We start from the raw sequence: 19,274 nt of genomic DNA, 5'->3' as shown, positions 1-19,274 counted from the left end.
TGCCCACACTGCACCAGACTTGGTGCTGTGGAGTTGAGTTTTCAGAGTTGTCAGTCCTTCAAGCCTTATAACTAAAAATAAATATCTACTTATTAAGGCAGATTTATTTTTACTCAAACTTTTTTTTAATTCTTGTACTATAACTTTTCTCCACATTGGAATTTTCAAAATATTTTGTCAATAATGCTTATGTATTAAAAATCTATAAGCTATAAACTATGTCTAGATTCCATCAAAAAAACAAAAACTGGCTTGCTCATTTTCAAGGGCTTCTAGAACTTGACAAGAAAAGTCTTCTCAAAAAGCAGGATGAAGGGAATTTTTGGAAAGATAATATAGAACATATTAAAAAATAAACTAAAAAAAAAAAAAGTTCAAGATATCCTAGAAAGAAGGCTAAGAGGCATCCAGACCCCTCCACCTACTTCCAAGAATTTTATTCCTGCTTCGAGCCTCACTGGCGGCCATGCTGAAGCTCTAGCAAGCCCAAGAGTGTAGGAGTTTCAGAGCATCTGGCAGAGAAACAAACTCATCATTCAAATCTCAGCACCTCCAAAAGCTCTATCTCAACACCTCTAATCTCAGCTGGTCTCTGAATTGGGACTCAGGGCTCTGCTATTTATTTTTTAAAGTAAAGCTCTCCTTTTTAATGAGAAACTTCTATTATATTCAATTCTCCCTTGAAAGCTCTAATTATTAATATTTTAACTGACATCTGAAGAAAGCAGCAGACTGCCTGCAGGAGAGCATTAGCAAGAAGAAAGGCAGTATCAACGCCCCAGAAGAACCAGTGTATCATGTATGTGGTCTTACCAGGCTACATATCTCTGCGATGACTGTTACCTTTCCAGACTAAACTGAGAAGATTCATTACTTATGCCTTTTACACCATGTTTCTTTTCACTTGTCAGAATGTCTGTCTTGACTTAATTGTGGGTACCAAGCTCCTGTCCTTAGAATCACCTTTTAGCCCCTTGCAAATAGTTCCCTACCTTGCCCCATGGACTCCAGCTTGATTCATCCCTCTCTCTGGCCCAAATCACACCAAGGACTGCCGAGTCATCACAGAGATCCTAAGTACTACAATTACATTTAAAAAAAATTAATGTTTTATTTTTGAGAGCAGTTTGGGGTTTATAGAAAGTTGACCTAATAGTACAGAAGTTCCCTACGGTTCCCCTCTCCTAAAAACCACTGATTTTTTTTGCCGTTTCTACAGTTCTGCCTCTTATAGAAAATTATATAGCTGAAATCATAGAGTATACAGTCTTCTCAGATGGCTTTTTTCACTTAGCAATATGCCAGTTTTAACTCATTTCTTTTTAATGTTAATAATATGCCACTGTGTGGATATACCACAGTTTACTTACTGGAGGACATGTTGGTGGCTTCCAGCTTTTAGTGATAAGGAACAAAGCTTCTATAAGCATTTGTGTGTAACTTTCTGTGTGAACATGAGTTTCAAGCTCACTAGGGTAAAGACCTAGGAGCAGAAATGCTGGATCCTATGATAGTTCTGTGTTTAGTTTTAGAAATGAACCTCCTGACTCTTCCAGAGTGGCCATGCTGTTTCGTGTTCTCAGCCGCGCCAAGTGACAGCCCCTGTTGCTCCACAACCTCAATGGTTTGGGGAATTGGGGCCATCCCAACAGGTGTGTAGGCACATGGTGTTGTAATTTGCAGTTCCCTGATGACATAGGACGCTGAGCATCATTTTGTGTGCTCATTTAGGTCTGTGTCCACTGACGCTTCTGTTCCTATCTTTGCCCTCTTAAAAAGTGGGCTGTCTTCTTATGGTTAATTCTTAACACTTCTTTGTGTATTTTGGACACAAGTCTTTTATCAGATAGATGTTTTCCAAATATTTTCTCCCAGTCTGTGGCTTGTCTTTCCATTTGCTTGACAGTGTCTTTCACAGAACAGAAGTTTTAAGTTTTAATGGAATCTAACTTCTCACGTTTCTCTTTTATGAACTGTGCCTTTGGTGTTGTATTTAAGAACTCATTGCCAAACACAAGGTCAGAGAGATTATCTCCTGTGTAGTGTTCTAGAAGTTTTATAGCTCTGTATCTTACACTAAGATCTGTGATCCATTTTGAATTTGTTGCACTTGTGATGTCTTTGTTTTTTGTCTTTCTTCTCTCTCTCCCTTCTCTCATTTTAATGGAAAATTTATGTAATTTGGTTTTCTCTCCTTTCTTGGAATATTAATTATACTTTCTTTAAGATTTCATTCATTTCACTTATCCATAAACTAGAATCACCTCATACATTATGATGATTTTAAAAAGCATTTGAAAAAACTGCGATTCATTAGACCAGTTAAGAATATGAAAAACAGGAGATTTTAATTTACTTCTGTTTACTCCTTTAATGTCCTTTCTTTATCTAGGTCTGCCTTTCTGACCCATATCATTTTCTTTTTCTTTGAAGTACTTCTTTTAACATTTCTTTCAAGACAGGTCTACTGGTGATAAATCTCCTTTTTCCTTTGTTTTTTTTTTTTTTTTTTTTTTTTTGTCTGAGAAAGTCTTTATTCCTCCTTCACTTTTGGAGGATAATTTCCCTGTGTTCAGAATTGTGGGTTGTGGGTTTTTTTTTCCTTTTAATACTTTAAGTATTTCACCCTACTCTCCTTTTGCTTAGATGGCTTCTGAAGAAAGTCGAGTGTAATTCTTATTGCTTCCCTATAGGTAAGGATTTTTTTTTCTCTGACTTCTTTCAAGATTTTCTGTCTTCAATTTCTTTGGTTTGAATATGGCATACCAGGTGTAGAATTGTTCATATTCATCCTCCTTGGTGTTTTTGTGTTTCCTGGATCTGGGGTTTGGTGTCTTGTCAGTTTTGGAAAATTCTCAGCCATTATTATTTCAAATATTTCTTCTGCCCTTGTTTATCTTTCCTCAGATCTTCCCATTACACGTATTTTACACTCTTTCTAATGGTTCCTCAGTTTGGGTATTCTGTAGCACCTTTTCATTTTCCCCTTCGCTTTTCAGTGTGGGAAATTCTACTGACATCGCTTCAAGCTCACTGATCCTTTCCTTGGCCCTGTCTGGTCTATTGATGGGACTACCCAAAGCATGCTGCATTTCTCTTACAGTGTTTTTTATTTCTAGCTTTTCCTATTGATACCTTTTTAGAGTTTCCATCTCTTTGCCTATATTACCTCTCTATTCTTGCATATTCTCTTTTCTCCATTAGTGTTCTTATCATAGTTACATAATCACAAAGCTCTATCATGGTTAAATCCCCAGTCTGATCATTCTAAAATGTGTGCCACATCTGAGCCTATTTCTGATGCCTGCTTTATCTCTTCAGTCTATTGCGGGTTTGTTTTGTCTCTTAGCATGCCTTGTCGTTTTTGTTGAAAGTCAGACAGGATGTATCAGGTAATAAGAACTTAGGTAAAATGTCTTTGGTGTGAGATTATATGTTAAAACAACAAGCAGTTAGGCTGTTCAATGTTTAGTTCATCTGTACATGTCGGATGTCAGAGGTTCCAGCTTCCTCTAGAATCCTGTTTCTGTCTCTATTGTCTTTGGGTTTCTCTAGCAACTCCTTAAATAAAGTCTGTGTCTCAGAGTTCTCAGTTATAAATCTACTGTTATTTTATTGCATCCTATTGATGTGGTGGTCAACATACTGGTTGGGGAAGAGGTCTAGTGTCTTGTGATTAAAACAAGTTTTTTGTTTTTTATTTTGTTTTGTTTATGGGTGTGAGTGCCTGTGGCCTTAGAGGAGTTTATTAGACTTTCTTTTTTCCCTTCCCTTATGTGAGACACACAGCTAGAGGGGATTGGAGTTGTTTAACTGCCTTTCTCCCAGGACATATAAACCATTGGCAAAATAGTTTCCCTTAAGGGCAGGACCTCCACTCTCTGATAGACCTGAAACTGTTGCTGATTTTCAGTTTGTTCAGCTTCTTTTTTGTGAGGATGAGAGTGATGACTTATACATCAAAACTGAAACCAACAATTTCTTTTACCTGTGATGATTCCCTTAGGCCAACAATGTCAGTTAGAATGCGGTGGGAGAGTCACTTTTTCCCTCAGTTCCCTGTGAGAAAAAACCCATGGGGCATGAAGCCCAAGAAGGCTCTTAAAATTCAATGTATACACAGCTCATAGCATAAGTTGGTTTTCTAAATAATACAATACACAAAGTGTATTATACACTGATAATTTGTTTCTATCTATCCTTCACCTAAACTAAAAATGGCAGAATGTATTTTTCACCCAATTTAAAGGACATGTGGTAGTCTCTAACCTAACGAAAAAATTATGTAGTAAGCATGGAATTCACTGTTAGGGATCACAGGGCATTTCCAAACTGAGCCATCAGGGTCTGTGGAGCCGTAGCTAGGGTTGTTGCTGGTCTGAAGGGTCATGCCACACAGAGTGAGACAGATGCTTGGACAGAGAGAACACTAATTTCAAAGATGAACTTCAAAAAACCACGCCCCAAAACCAAGACCCCACAGTTGATATAAATATCAATTTGCTATTAAGCTCCTTCTCTCAGACACTCTATTTTAGTGTGCAGGGTAAGGAGCAACAACTTACTCCTTCAGTGGTGGTTATTCCCACAAATGTCCTCATGTGATTGTATGAGTATTTACTGTGACTTTGAAATGTAAAGGCAAAAAATATATATATATATATTCATGAATGAGCATTTAATTAAATAAATTTTGGTAGAATCACTCAGTGAAATTTTGTGGCTGTTGAGCAAAATATGGCAGAAATTCTACCCTCAGTATGATGGAGTAGCTTCAGTAGACCAACCCTCCTACAAAGGATGACAAGGAAAGCAGGCCCACAGATGATTCAGGTTGGTATTATAAGGCACAGAATAAATAACTGTGACTAATGTGTTTAAGAAATCAGATGACAAAATAGAGAATTTTACTCAAGAATTATAACCCAGTTTAAAAACCATAATGTGTTGCGGCACCTGGGTGGCTCAGGTCATGATCTCAGGGTCGTGAGATTAAGCTCCATGTCAAGCTTTGTGCTCAGCAAGGAATCTGCTTGAAATTATCTCTCGCCCTCTTCCCCTCCCCCCGATCTCTCACTCTCTCTCAAATAAATAATCATAATGTGAAAATTCTAGAACAGAAATATGCAAAGAATTAACTAAAAATTCATTCGGGAGAGCAGTCTGGAGACTACTGAAGAGAATATTAGTGATCCTGAAGAAAGATTAGTGGAAAAAGAAATCCAAACTGAAGCATGTAGTTCAAAAAGAAAGGAAAACACAGAGAATAGCATATAAGACATATAAACAAGAAACAGTGTAATATATTTGTAGATCAAATCGCAAGAGGAGGAGAAAAATGGGGCATAAGCAATATTTGAAGAGATAAAAGTCAAAAAAAATTCCAAAATAATGAAACCCAGTTATATACCTACAGACTTAAGAAGCAATATGAACCCTCCAAAGACAGAGGGAACTACATCTGGGCACTTCATAATAAAACTTCTGAAAATCAAAGACAACAGAATATTCTAAGCAGCTGGAGACAACAAGATACATCCCAACACACATTCTCTTCAAAGGAGACATAATAAAACCTCAAATGACTTCTTGAGGAAAACTAGGGAGGTCAGAAGACAATAAGATATCATCTTATTAAAACCTGAAAAAAAATTAACTGGCAATTGAGAATTCTATAACCAGCAAAAATATTCTTCAAAAGTTAGGGCAAAAGAAAGACACTTATGGAAAAGAAAAAACATAGCTAGGAGACACTCTAAAGGAAATATAAAAAAGAACTTTCACGGAAGAAAAATGATCCTATACAATGATGGATATTATACTAGCTATGATATCTACTAAAAGAATGTACATCCAACAAAGTAATAGAGGGAAAATAGTATAATAAAATAAATTCTTGGTGAATAAAAAATAAAGCAAGAAATATAAAAATAAATATGACACTATTAAGAAAAATAGAAAACAATTATTAAAATGATAGCTATAAACCCATCTTAATGGTGATAACATTGCAAATAAATGTATTAAATATTCTAATTAAAAGACTGCTGTATTCAGATGGATATCAAACTAAGTATCACATGCCACTTCCAAGAGACATACTGAAATATAAACACAGAGATGAGAATATAAAAGGATGGAAAGACTAACACTAACCATCCAAATGTTAACCAGAGAAAACCGATGTACTAACATTAATACCAGATAGAGCAGACTGTAGGGAAAGACATACTAGGATAAATAAAGATACATTTCAAAATTATAAAAAGAGAAATTGATTAGGAATATAAAATAATTCTAAAGTTACATTAACCTAATAATGCAGCCTGAAAAAATATATACAGAAAAAGGAGAAATCATCATTAATTCTACAATCATAGAAGAGGGATTTAACACAGTTCTCTCAGGAACCAGTAGAAGAAAAAAAGCAGAAAAACAAGCAGACAAAAAAAATAAGAAAGAAAAGAAAAGTAAAAGTAGTATCAGTAAAAATAAAAATCTAATAACATGATTAACAAACTCATTGTTCAGAATATGTTCTCTGACCACTGTAGAATAAAGCTAGAAACCAATAAAGATAAGATAATAAAGCCCACAAGTATCTGGAAGTGAGCAATTAATAATCAACCCATAGATAAAATGATGCACAGTGTAAATGTGAAAAAATTTGAATTAAATGGTTATGAAATTTGATAAATCAAAAATAGTTTAATGTTGGAAAGTGATCTTAGATTAATATTAATAGCTTTAAGTGCATACTTAAAAATTAATTATCCAGGCAATCATTTAAAGAAGTTAGAGAAACAATAATAATAAACCACAAAAAAAGGGGAAATCAGGAAGACTGAAATATAATAGCAGAAATTAATAAAAGAGAAAACAAATGCACAGTAGAAAAAAATCAACATAGTCCAAAGTAAGAAATTTTAAAAATCTAAAGTACTCAATCTATTAAAGAAATTGAATCTATAATTAAAATTTTCCCATTAAGAATTCCAGGCTCAGATAGCTTTTCTGGTGAATATATCTAATTAGTTAAGAAAGAAATGTCACTTTTCTTCCATAAATTTTTTTGTGGAAATGGGAAAAAGAGTACATACTCCCAATTCAGTTTATGAGGTCATCAGACTTTTCATACCAAAACACAATGAGGTCTTCATGAGAAAGAAAATTCACAGACCAACTTCTCTTATGAACATATTTGAAAATGTCCTTTATAAAATACAGACGTTCTCACTGGGCATGAGCTAAATACAAGGTGAGCTTAATAATTAATGGAGAAAACTGAATTCTCTATGACCTTTGCAAATTTTGATCAAAATATTAAAAATATTTTACTGTTGATTATAGTTGTTTAGGGAGATTTAAACAATAGCAGGGGTAAGAATTTTAGTACACTGTGACTTAAAACATTAAAAACATTGAGATAAAGCGTTATATTTCTTTCTAAAAAACGTTATCAGAGGCGAGCAGTGTTGGTTTTCCTCATGTCCTCTATGTACGATACAGAGCAAGCATCGTTTCTGTGCTTTGGTAAATTGTCATACTCCTTTCTGAGTTTGGGTCAGTTTCTACCATCTTATTTTTCACATGTACAATGCTCTGAATATCTCTGCAAGTCCCTTTAACGTGAAGGGCTCTTCCCGCAGAACATGTTCATCTGGTTGTCCCAGCAGCTTCTCTTTTATGTCCAGAAGTCTGCTCTCCCCGAGTCCCTCTGGCAGCACAGTTAGTGTCTCTCAAACGAGGCCTGTGCCAGCAACTCCAGGGTGGGCTATTCTTTCTATAAATCTGTGAACATTTGATTAGACTTTCACTTCCAGTGTTTTCATTTTGTTTCTTTACTATACTTTCGTTAAGTTGGGGCCAATGGAGTATCCACTTAAGTAAAACATCCCATGTGTTTGTCTCTGGGAGCAAGAAGGCCATACCCTCCATGCTTTGCTGTCAGTATGTGAACTGAATAACAGAAGTGCTCAGGCCAGTCACTGACAGCCTCTGAAAGAAGAGATATTATTGGTCACTGATCATTAGGCTGATCTGTGAGTTAGGTGGTGATTTGTGGACTAAAGGGCTAGCACTTTGTGCAATGGTCCACAGTTAACATACTGTGGTAACTGAAAGCTGAATTGTGTTGTTAGGGGACTGGAATTATTTCATTGCATATTCAGCAAGGTGAGGCCTACCTGTATTGGTAAAGAAATACTGGTTCTAAGTTCTGACTGAGGTGGTGGTACATGAATATTTATTTATTGAAATTCATTGAAGTAAGACACATAAAACTTCCAGACTTTTCCAAAAAATATGGTAAACCTCAACAAGACATTTCCTTAAGAAGAAGATGTGGTCCATATACACTACAGAGTATTATGTCTCCATCAGAAAGGATGAATACTCAACTTTTGTAGCAACATGGACCGGACAGGGAAAGATTCTGCTCAGTGAAATAAGTCAAGCAGAGAGAGTCAATTATCATATGGTTTCACTTACTTGTAGAGCACAAGGAATAACATGAAGGACACTGGGAGATGGAGAGGAGAAGTGAGTTGGGGGAAATCAGAAGGGGAGATGAACCATGAGAGACTGTGGACTCTGAGAAACAAACTGAGGGTTGGGGGAGGTTGGGTGAGCCTCGTGGTGGGTATTAAGGAGGGCATGTATTGCATAAAGCACTGGGTGTGGTGCATAAACAATGAATTCTGTTACACTGAAAAGAAATTAAATAAAAAAAAATCACTGTAACTCACCACATTAACAAAATAAAGAGAAAAACCATGTGATCATCCAAAGAGATGCAGAAAAAGGCCTTTGCTAAAATTCAATCCCTATTCATAAAAATAAAAACACAAACTAAAAGAGGAGGCAGTTTTCTCAACCTATTAAAGGGCACTACAAACACTACAGTAAGCCTCATATTTAAAAGTAAACTTCTGAACACTTTCTTCCCGAGACTGAGAATGAGACAAAGATACCTTGCTATCACATTTCTATTCAACATTACACAGGAGGTCCTGGCTCAGAGAAACTACCTAACATTATTGAAAACTATTAAAGAATGCCAAATTTAAAGGAAGGATGTACCAGGCTCATGAAGGAGATCATGCCAGTTCATCTGGAATTGATCTATACTTTCACTGCAATTCCAGTCAAAATCAGAGTAAGTTGTTTGGGAGTGTGTGTGTGTGTGTATGTAAATAGACAAGCTCTTTAGATATGCAAAGGAACAAGAATAGCCCAGCAATCCCAAAGAAAAAGAACAAAATTGGAGAAGTGGCCTTTTTGGCTATCAGGATTTATGATATAAAGTTAAAAAGTCGTAGTAATTAAACCAGCATGGTATTGGCACGAGAACAGACAAGTCAATAGAACAGAACACACAATCCCGAAATAGACCTCTACATACATGGTCACTTAATTTATGATAAGCAATGGGGAAAAGAAGGTCTTTTTTACTAAATGATGCTGGGTCAACTGAATATTCATATAAAAAGTGAATCTTGGCTCCTTTGTTATGTCATGTATAAAAAAATCTGTTCTAGGTGATTTTTAATCTGAAAGATCAAACAGTAAAGATTCTAGAATAAAAAAGCAGAATATCTTCATGAATGTATAATAGGCAAATTTTTTTTAAACAGGACACTAGCAATGCTAACCAAAATGGAAAGGATTAATGCACCCTATTAAATTTTGGACTTTCTATCGATCACAAGGCCCCATTAGGAGAGTGAGATGGCAAATCATAGACTGGAGAAGGTATTTGTAATATATCTAACCAAAAATAGACTTGTTTACAGAAATCAAGAATTCCTATACATCAATAAGAAAGGGACAATCTAAAAGACAAATGGGAAAGACATTTCACAAAAATAGGATGTTCAAATAGCCTATAAACACAAAAATGTGTTCAAGCCTATTTGGCCCCAGGGAAACGCAAAATTAAGAGCATGATTAACTAGCACAGCAAACCCAAATAACTTGCTAAGACAAGGGTCTGAGAGTATTAACTGCTGACAAGGATTTGGAGTGCCTGCAAGTCCCAAATCATGCTGGCAAGAATGTATTGGTGCAACCACTTTGTAAAAATACTTGACACCAGCTCCTAAATGCAAACCCATTCAATTACCCAGAAATTTCCCTCTTCGGTCTGTACCCTACAGAAATGCACACACAGGTCCACCAAATCACATAAAAGAACTTTTCTAGCAGCACCACCACTGAGAGGGCAAAACTGAAAGCAACCAATATTAAAATGGACAGATAAACTGTGGCATCTTCATAAAATTGAGTAATATGCAGTATTAAGGAGAAGAATAAATGAAACAAGATGGGATTGGGAGGGAGACAAACCATAAGTGACTCTTAATCTCACAAAACAAACTGAGGGTTGCTGGGGGGAGGGGGTTTGGGAGAAGGGGGGTGGGGTTATGGACATTGGGGAGGGTATGTGCTTTGGTGAGTGCTGTGAAGTGTGTAAACCTGGTGATTCACAGACCTGTACCCCTGGGGATAAAAAAATATGTTTATAAAAAATAAAAAATTTAAAAAAAAAATTAAAAAAAAAAAGAATAGCCAAATCCTAACTGATAAATGAATAAATGAGAAAGGATGGATAAAGCAGTGTTGGACACATAGAAGGCACTCAATAAGCATTAATAATAAATATTAAAGTGAAAAAATAATCAATTTGTTCAGTAAATGCTTAAAAATTATCTCTTGTGTACTTTGTACTGATAATATGAAAAATAATTCAGTTGGATTATGTGTAGGAGTAGTTATCTTATTTGTGATTTTTAACATGTCTTCTATAATTGCATTTCTCTGAAAATTAAAAAAATCAATACTGAAAAAATGTCTTTATTTAAAAAAAAAAAGAATAAGCAAAGAATCAAACAATGATTCAAATGAATCTCACAAATGTAATGTTAGCAAAAAGTCAGACATGAATGGATACATACTGTGTGATTTCAATGATAAAATGATCAAAACAAGGCAAAGCAACAGTGAGAGTGACAGGAATCAGAAGTGTGATGTCCTGACTGGAGGTGGTAACCGGACTGCACGATGGAGGCTTCTGCTCAGAGTCTATTTCTTGACGCATATGGTGACTAAGTGAGAATAATCTCCTGAACTCGTCTAAAATTATTACTTAAAAAATAAAAGAACGTAGCAGGTGTACATGAGAGCCATGTACCTCATGCAGTTAGAGGAAAAATTCAACTCTAGTTCACCAAACATGATTCTATACTAGTAACAAAACAAAAAGGTGAATTACAGATCCAAAATAAATCTGTGAGGGATTTATTAACAATGTTTACCTTTTTCATGCTTATATTGTGTTATTTTTCGCCTGATGAAATGTTTGGATTTGTAAAAAAATGAGCCTTAGTTACACATTTGAGAACAAAGGATAGTAAACAGTTAAAATACAGGTTTTCTAGCTGAACATTCTACAATACCAAAGATGTCCCCTGGGGCAGGGCACTGCAGTGGCCTAGACAGTGACATGTGTCTGTGGTACCTAACCAGTAGCTAAGTTTTAGCTGCTCTGGTTCTGGGCTTTCTAAGTGAGCAAAAGGGCAGACTGCTAAGATGTACAGGTCCTTTATACTTGATGGAAATGCACTTTCATCAGCTTCACTCAACTTGTATTCAAAGGAGCAGATTTTATGCAGTTATCTGTGGAACATTCATGGAGAAGGTAAAACCCTGAAAGGTCACCACACAGATGCTCAACTCAAGTCCAAAGAAGGGATGTGGCACAGCAAATATGGCAACGGTATCATCATGCATTATTTTACGTAACAAAAGACGGCAAAGAGAACTACGATTTGCCATGTCTCATGCATAACACTTGACAGGCTTACCTGCAAACCTGTAGTTTAGGAAGACAAACTCTAACTTCCATCAATTTTACTTCCAGACACCCTTTCAGATAATCATGTTTTCCTCAATAAGTTTGTATGACTAATTAAAAATTTCTATCATCCAATCTTACTTTTAATCATTATTATGGTGAAAGAAAGACAATCGTATGTCTAAGAAGTATTCTTGAAAATTATGGGTAGGTTTTTAAATTTTATATCTGCCAGGAATCAAATTGTGAATAAAATCATTTAGGAAATAAAGATGTTTCCAAGTAAAAACTGAAAACAAACCCAAGATATGAAAAACACAAGCTGCACATGCATGTGTACACACGTACACACAATCTTTAAATACCAGAGGTACAGCATTTCCCCTCATAGGAGAAATGGAGAACACATTTTAGCCCATTTTCCTTTTTAAAAGAGTACTCTGATGAATTAAGAAGGAGTTTATTCATATCTATACCCAGAACAATAATAAGCGTAAGAACTTAGAATTTATGCTCAGATTTATAGGCTTGCAAAAAATAAAAGCAAAATAGTAAATAATTGTTTAATGTCACAATCACACCCTGAACTCTCCCTTCTCTGCAACAACTTTCGTCCAGAGCAACTTCCTCTTTTTTCTCTATAAAGCAATGTTCCTCTCTTTTGTTCTCTGGATTTGCCCATGCTTTTACCAGAGATGGCTTGTCCCTAATTACAATTCTTGCTATTCCTACCTAAGTAAACTCATTTTGCTGGTAAAATAACTGGTTGTTTTATTTATTTATTTATTTATTTTTAAATATTTTATTTATTTATCAGAGAGAGAGAGGGGGAGAGAGCGAGCACAGGCAGACAGAATGGCAGGCAGAGGCAGAGGGAGAAGCAGGCTCCCTGCCAAGCAAGGAGCCCGATGTGGGACTTGATCCCAGGACGCTGGGATCATGACCTGAGCTGAAGGCAGCTGCTTAACCAACTGAGCCACCCAGGCGTCCCAGTTGTTTTATTTTTAAGGTCGGCATTATAAACCTTTTAAAAGTGATGCAGGAAAGAATAAGTACACAGTGAATAAGTTAGAAGAGATTTCATCTTTCACATTATGCAAATGTATTTTGCTAGTGATATTTTCTATTTTTATAAGGATGATCCTCATTACTACTTTTACTATGTGAATTACAAAATTGACTGTGTATCTGTTTTAACAGGAACATATACATAATTACTCTGTGGAGATATTTTCAAAAGTGTCAAAATATGAATTAAAACACTGACACTTTTTAAGAGCTCCTTATACGGCTCCAAAACACATGTTGTTTACAGAACGGAGGCTCTGTAAGATGGATTAGAACATTTGTATGGAGCAGTTTCTAAAATATCAGTCATTTATTTTATTTAAGGCAATGTTCAGATCTGATGATATTACCCAGAAATGCTTCTGGTTAGGGAGCAAAGTGTAGATGCACAATGAAACCAAAGTAACTTCACCGCCTTCCATTTTCTTCGGAAAAGATTCCTCCTCTCTTTGTGGCTGAGATGGAATCAGGAGTCGTTCGGCTGGGAGCTGAGCTTGGTGCCTGCCTGGAGTGAATGGGTTAGCTCTGCTCAGAGAGGTCAGAGCTCTTTTTGGACAATGGCTGCCAAGCACTCTTTCTTCCTTAAGAAAAGGCTACTAAGCAATCATACTGGAGAGGAGTGCAGTGCTACCGAGTTGTTTTAATTTGCTGCATTTTTTACCAAGTCAGCAGAAAACTCACTAATTTTCTTTTCCTCTGTAAGAGAAACAGGGCTCCTGCCGTGTTCTGGGAGATACAAACATGCAAAACTACTATGGCTGAAGACATAGGATACTCATTACAAGTCACCAATGTTTTCATCTGATTAAATAAAAATTATTGCACTGAAAGAACACAACTGAGGGGAAACTTATTCCTTAGCTAGCTTGCTACAGTATAACCTCAAAATTATAGACACAATTCTATCTAAAAGAGCGAAACTTATTTGGAAAGAAAAAGAATTAAATGAAAACATGCAATTATTTTTCCTACACTAATAATCCTTCAGCTTTTAGTTTTAAGTTTAAACAAAGCTTCCCGCCCCTTGCCGCCCAACAACTTTCTTGGGTGTCTTAATACTTAGATACATTTTCCAGTTCCTCAACATATAAAAATGCCATGAGATGCTCCTTCATGCCCTAGGCAGATGGCAGAGAAGTTCCGCCACTGAGACCTTTACTTCGATAGGTCTTGATTTGTCTTATCACGAATGAGGATCACAGAAATTACAGTCTAGTTCTTTCACTTTAAAAATGAGAAAATCAAGGTTGGGGTGGAGAAGTATTAGAACCTACTTGTCTGTAGGGTTGGGACTAGAACACAAATCTCTTCTTGTCTCGTCAAGCTCTTTCCACTATCCCCTCCTGGAATGATAAAACCAACCCGGCAAACAAATCAGACATTCTTCACAACAAAAAGCACAGTCTGTGTTTTTGCTAGTGTTTTTTGTTTTTTGTTTTTTGTTTTTTTTTGTCTTTTTACCTCTGAAGAGATTATCCAAGTCAATATCTTCTTTTCCTTTGATTTTCAAACACTTTGCCTGCTGTACAAGTCTGGGCAAAGAACAGAAATAAAATCTAGATTCATTATCTGGTGAGGTAAGAATAAATCATGACAGAAGCACAAATTTAAATAGAAACCACAGGCTAAACAATAGTGAATTCGCAGGTATTCTGCTGCACAGAGCCTTGTTACAATTCTTCTTCAGTTTAAGATTTTAAAAAGGTATTTTCCATCAGAAAATCTAACTTTGAAATCTGCAACCTGAAAGCTCTCCACCCCCCCTCCAACCCCCTTTCAGTCTGTTACAGCAGAAAGTTTCTAGAACTCTCTGGGGGATGATCCCTTCAGGTTCTGAGAAGGAGCTATCAGGGATGATAAGGGATGGTACGGTTAGCATGTGGGTAAATAGTAACTGCTCTGATGATTTTAGCTCTTATTTTAATCAGAAGATTATAGACATTGTGCTTAAACAACTGTATAAAGTAATTTAGTTATACGGTTGAATGTCAGAGAATTAATTAACTTTTAAAATGCTCCTGTATGCAGTAAGGACTAATTTTGTAACTCTTCCGTCATGCAACTTTATTACAAACTTGAGGTTCACGGTTTGTAATGAATATGGAAGTTGCTAAAATGAAACTTTTTCCAGTGTTGCTAATTACCAAGTATCATTTTGAGTAGAGAGACCTTGAAATCATTGGTTAATTTATCTCTATATATTTATGATTTTCACAAAAATTGTAATGGTTTGCTTTGCAAATGCATTTTCCTATTGCACTTGTACAGCAGCTTTCTCCTTTTATCCTCACTGACAAGCTTTCAAGTACTGTTTCAATTTTTGTTTTAGATGAGGACACTGATTCAGTCACCAAAACCTTACACAGGAATCTAAATGACTTATACATAATTGGAGGTAATTTTATCTATTTAGGACATTATATTTATAATATCTGTCATGGTAAAAACATATTCTATCTATTAGATATATATATTTTTACCATTAGACATTTTAAGAAAGATTTTATTTATTTATTTGGCAGGGGGAGCAGCAAGCAGTGGGAGGGGGGCGAAGCAGGCTCTCTGCTGAGCAGGAAGCTGGACACAAGGCTTGATCCCAGGACCCTAGGATCATGACCTGAGCCAAAGGCAGACGCTTAACTGACTGAGTCACCTAGTTGTCCCCTGTTAGACAATTTTTAATAAAAAATGCAAGAAACAGAGGAAGAATTTCTTCTGTTATCCCACCGTGGATTTTAAAATGAAGGACTAGATAGCTACTTGTGGGACACGCTTGCTCTGGGTAGTAAAGCTGCAGTGTAGTGGGGAGACCAGCACCCTCGGCAGAGAAAACATGCATCCAGGCTCTAGGCTTGAACCCTGGAGCTCATTTCTAAACTCTCAGCTTAGGTCTTAGCTTCCCAATGTGCAAAATGGAGACTGAACAATTCACGGAACTCTGTATTATAAAATAGTTTGCAAACTTTTATTCGGCACTGATGTGTACAAAAATGTGAGGAATACTTTCATTAATCAATACGCTTAATTTTCATTATGCTCTGCATATATACAGATCATCAGGATTTATTTATCTCCTTGTAGGAAAGAATATGAGCAATAGAAAGAGGGCTTGGATTTAGGCAGTGAACAGCTGGTGGAGAGAGCTGGTCAACATGGAAAGCCAGAGGCACAGTGTGCACACTCAATAGCCATGGTGTTGTCATTTTGCAAAGAATAAAATGGAAAAAAGTACCATTTTAGTCTGCTTATATATTTTGGCAAATATTTGTTTGGGTATATTCCCCAAACTTTACAAACTGATGAAACTGAGTTGACTTTCAAACCATCTTAAAAGCATCCCTTTACAATAGATCCTGATGAAGATCTTGATTCTATCTTCAAAATTTGAAAAATAGAAGCTAGGATTCCTTATATAACTTTGATGGGGACTTTAAAAAGCAATTTAAAAATAAATGAAATAAATTTACTGAGTGGCTTTAAAATAAAATTCCAGGCACTGCCGTTAACCACAGACGTATTTCAGTACAGTTTGGCTTTCAAAGTGATTACATCACTAGGGAGATACACCAAGTCAAACCCTGTAATCAGTTCAGGCTCAGTAACATTTCTTGAGGGAGACAGGCACCTTCTAAGGACCCTAGATCTTCACTCTGTTCACCCTTATTTCATTCTCACAAAAGCTCTCTAAGGTAGAGGTATAAGGCCCTGGATATAAATAAAGAAACGGAGGCTCAGAGACACTAAACCACTTTTCCATCTTGGTGAGTCAGTGGTGAGACGAAGACTTAAGTCTGCAGACTCCAAATCCAGGTTCCCCCTACTCTGTGCATCATTGTCCAGGGCTTGCGGAGCACTCACAGAAGGCATCAAGAAGCTGTCACAAGGCACAGCAAAAGAAAGGGAGAGTCAGGAATGCTTCTGACAGCTGGAGGGAGAGACGGCCTGGAGTGAGGCAGGAGGGGGACTCTGTGGAGGATGCAGTTGGGTCTGGTCCTAAAAGAAGGAAGACGTGCAGGACCAGTGGGCTTGTAAAGTTCTAGAAAATTAAGGTGGGAGAAAAGCAGGAGCTGCAGCAGACCAGGCATCGGCACAGTAAGAGAGAGGATGTTCAGCAGCCACAAAGAGGCTCATCAACCTACTGGGCCGACACACCTGCACTGTGCAGGGAAAGGAGGGCTTGGAGGTGAGGCTAAAAGAACAAGCTGGAGCCAAGTTGTGGAGAGCCTTGCACGCTGTTCTCAAGTATTGGACTTCCTCTTGCTGGCAGAGGAAATGTGATTGAAGTGTTGCATCTGGAAAGAGTCTCCTGCACGCCGGCGGGCAGCAGAAATGTTTGGTGATGATTAGGCCAGTAATGTGCCAAAGATTATTTGTTTGCATTTTAGCTAAAAAGGCCATACCATTGAAATTTCCAGGTATTACTCTTTCAACGGTAATTCTGCTTGAAACCTGGCCCATACCTTTTTATCATAGTTCCAGGTGCTCCAAACAACCTTCAAAGTCTTTTATTAATGTGATTGCTGGTACAGCAGAAATGTCAATGTGTGTCTATGTACCCCTGATTCCCTCTACACAGGAGTGCACAACTTAGAGAATCGCTGCTTCTGTTGGGGAGACTGGCCACTGTCATCCTATAGTCTCTGCTACTCCCATTGATTTTCCACTTGCCTTGTCCTTTGGATTTTGCTACTTCCAGTGGAAAAAAAGGGGCTGCATGCTCTCCGACCCCCTTTCTATGCTGCTGCTACCTTTAACAAGGCAAGTTAGTGGCTTCTGTTTCTGGGCTCAGTAAATGCTAGGCCCTGAACTAGATGTCTAACATGAAGGAGGCAATATTACTCTTATATCCATGTGTTGAAAAACACAAAGAGGTTAAATAAGTCACACAGTAAGCTGAAGACCTAAAGTGGAAAAATCAAAATTTGGAGTTAAGTCAGGTTAGTCTAAATGTAGTCAGATGCTGTCTAGAACAGGAGTTGCCAAGAGCAGCCCGTGAGTCAAATCCTGCCCATCACCTGCTTCTGTGAATGGAACTGTAGTAGAACACAGCCTTGCTCATTCATTACTTACTGTCCACGGCTGCTTCCCACTACACTGGGCAAGCTGAGGAACCAGTAGAGATCCTAAGACTGGCTGAGCCTAAAATATTTACTCTCTGGCCCTTTAGAGAAAAGGCTTGCAATAAAGGAAAAGTTTCCTAAAGCCAAAAATATACATATGACATGTGATAGTTTTACTTACTACCTTTTCACAAAATTGCCTTAGTAACTCTAGTTAGTTATCACTTACAATAGGGCTTCAAAGGCAAATATTGAGCTCTGACTTTTTATTTTTTAAACGTATTGCCCAGGTCCAATCAGTATTTCCTTAAGGTTTCCCCACAAGCAGGTATTACATTCAATTCATTCAAACTCATTCATGTAGCTTTACCTACATGCAGGTAATATTACATTCAGCCAAAATGGTATCTGCCACCAAGAGACTCAGAATCTACCAGAAGATACAGATGGGTGCAGTGCCAGCTTTCACACAAAGCAGATTGAGAAAAGGGCTCCAGGTAGAGATGAGAAACTGCTTTGGTATGACAAAGTAGGAGTGGATTTTCTGCTTAAAAGGCCAGTGAGATCAGAAAAACCTTTCAGGAGGAGAGGGGTTTGTGCAGGCCTCCAAGCAAATTTCACTAAGGAAAGCGTGAACACGGAGCATTGCAGAAACACTGGCAGGTGGCGGGCTGGTGGGGGAATGATGCACGCTAGGTGCGGTGTGTGATGAGGTGAGATGAGCAGGCTGGGGATGTGTCATGAGGACTACAAGGGCTTTCTACACACGTATATATGGATTCTGTGTGTGTGTGTGTGTGTGTGTGTGTGTGTGTACACTTGTGTGTATGTGTGTTTGTATATGCGAATTTAGTTATAGTAATGTAAAATAACTCAAGAACCTATAAGACCAATCTAAGGACAGATTCATACAGTAGGTTTAGTTTATAAATAAAATGTAATTCAACTTTTAAAAACTACTGCATTATCAACCATCAATAAATGACATACATATAAAAATGTTTATTGCAGCATTATTTAAAGAGGAAAAATACTGGAAACAACCTGAGCATCTGTTGATTGGGGAGTTAGTTGAATAGAGTATGTCTACGCTATGAAAAATGATACGTTATTTAAAACAATGCATTGGACCCATTTGTGTGAATATGACAAATTACCCATGACATACTGTTAAATAAGTAAAACATATTTTTAAGCTAGTATCTCTTATTGTCAGACGTTAAGCCAGCAAACAATATTTTTACATGGCAGTCCATAAGAGACAAGGAAAATCTGTTTTTTCTTTTTCTTTG

General features: G+C 37.0%; 1 protein-coding gene across 5 annotated transcripts in view; it reads right to left on the bottom strand.

Moving 5' to 3' along the window:
* Positions 1 to 19,274, bottom strand: part of L3MBTL4 (L3MBTL histone methyl-lysine binding protein 4) — a 437,886-nt gene that overhangs the window by 88,797 nt on the left and 329,815 nt on the right. For 3 of the 5 annotated variants that reach the window (XM_004742737.3, XM_004742736.2, XM_013051398.2), the window contains 2 exons: positions 14,384 to 14,454; positions 14,197 to 14,265 (listed from right to left, as the gene is read on the bottom strand). In XM_004742737.3, the coding sequence (XP_004742794.1) occupies positions 14,197 to 14,265; positions 14,384 to 14,454 (140 nt within the window). Of the gene's footprint in view, positions 1 to 12,840; positions 13,428 to 14,196; positions 14,266 to 14,383; positions 14,455 to 19,274 lie in introns of those variants that run through there. The other 2 variants (XM_045065387.1, XM_045065386.1) reach the window with 2 other exon arrangements.

Source organism: Mustela putorius, unplaced genomic scaffold (genome assembly GCF_011764305.1).
Source record: "Mustela putorius furo isolate JIRA1106 unplaced genomic scaffold, ASM1176430v1.1 tig00003858_pilon_pilon_pilon, whole genome shotgun sequence".
Taxonomy (NCBI): domain Eukaryota; kingdom Metazoa; phylum Chordata; class Mammalia; order Carnivora; family Mustelidae; genus Mustela; species Mustela putorius.
The sequence above is the reverse complement of the archived record's forward strand: the minus strand, read 5'-3'. Positions and strand labels throughout refer to the sequence as shown.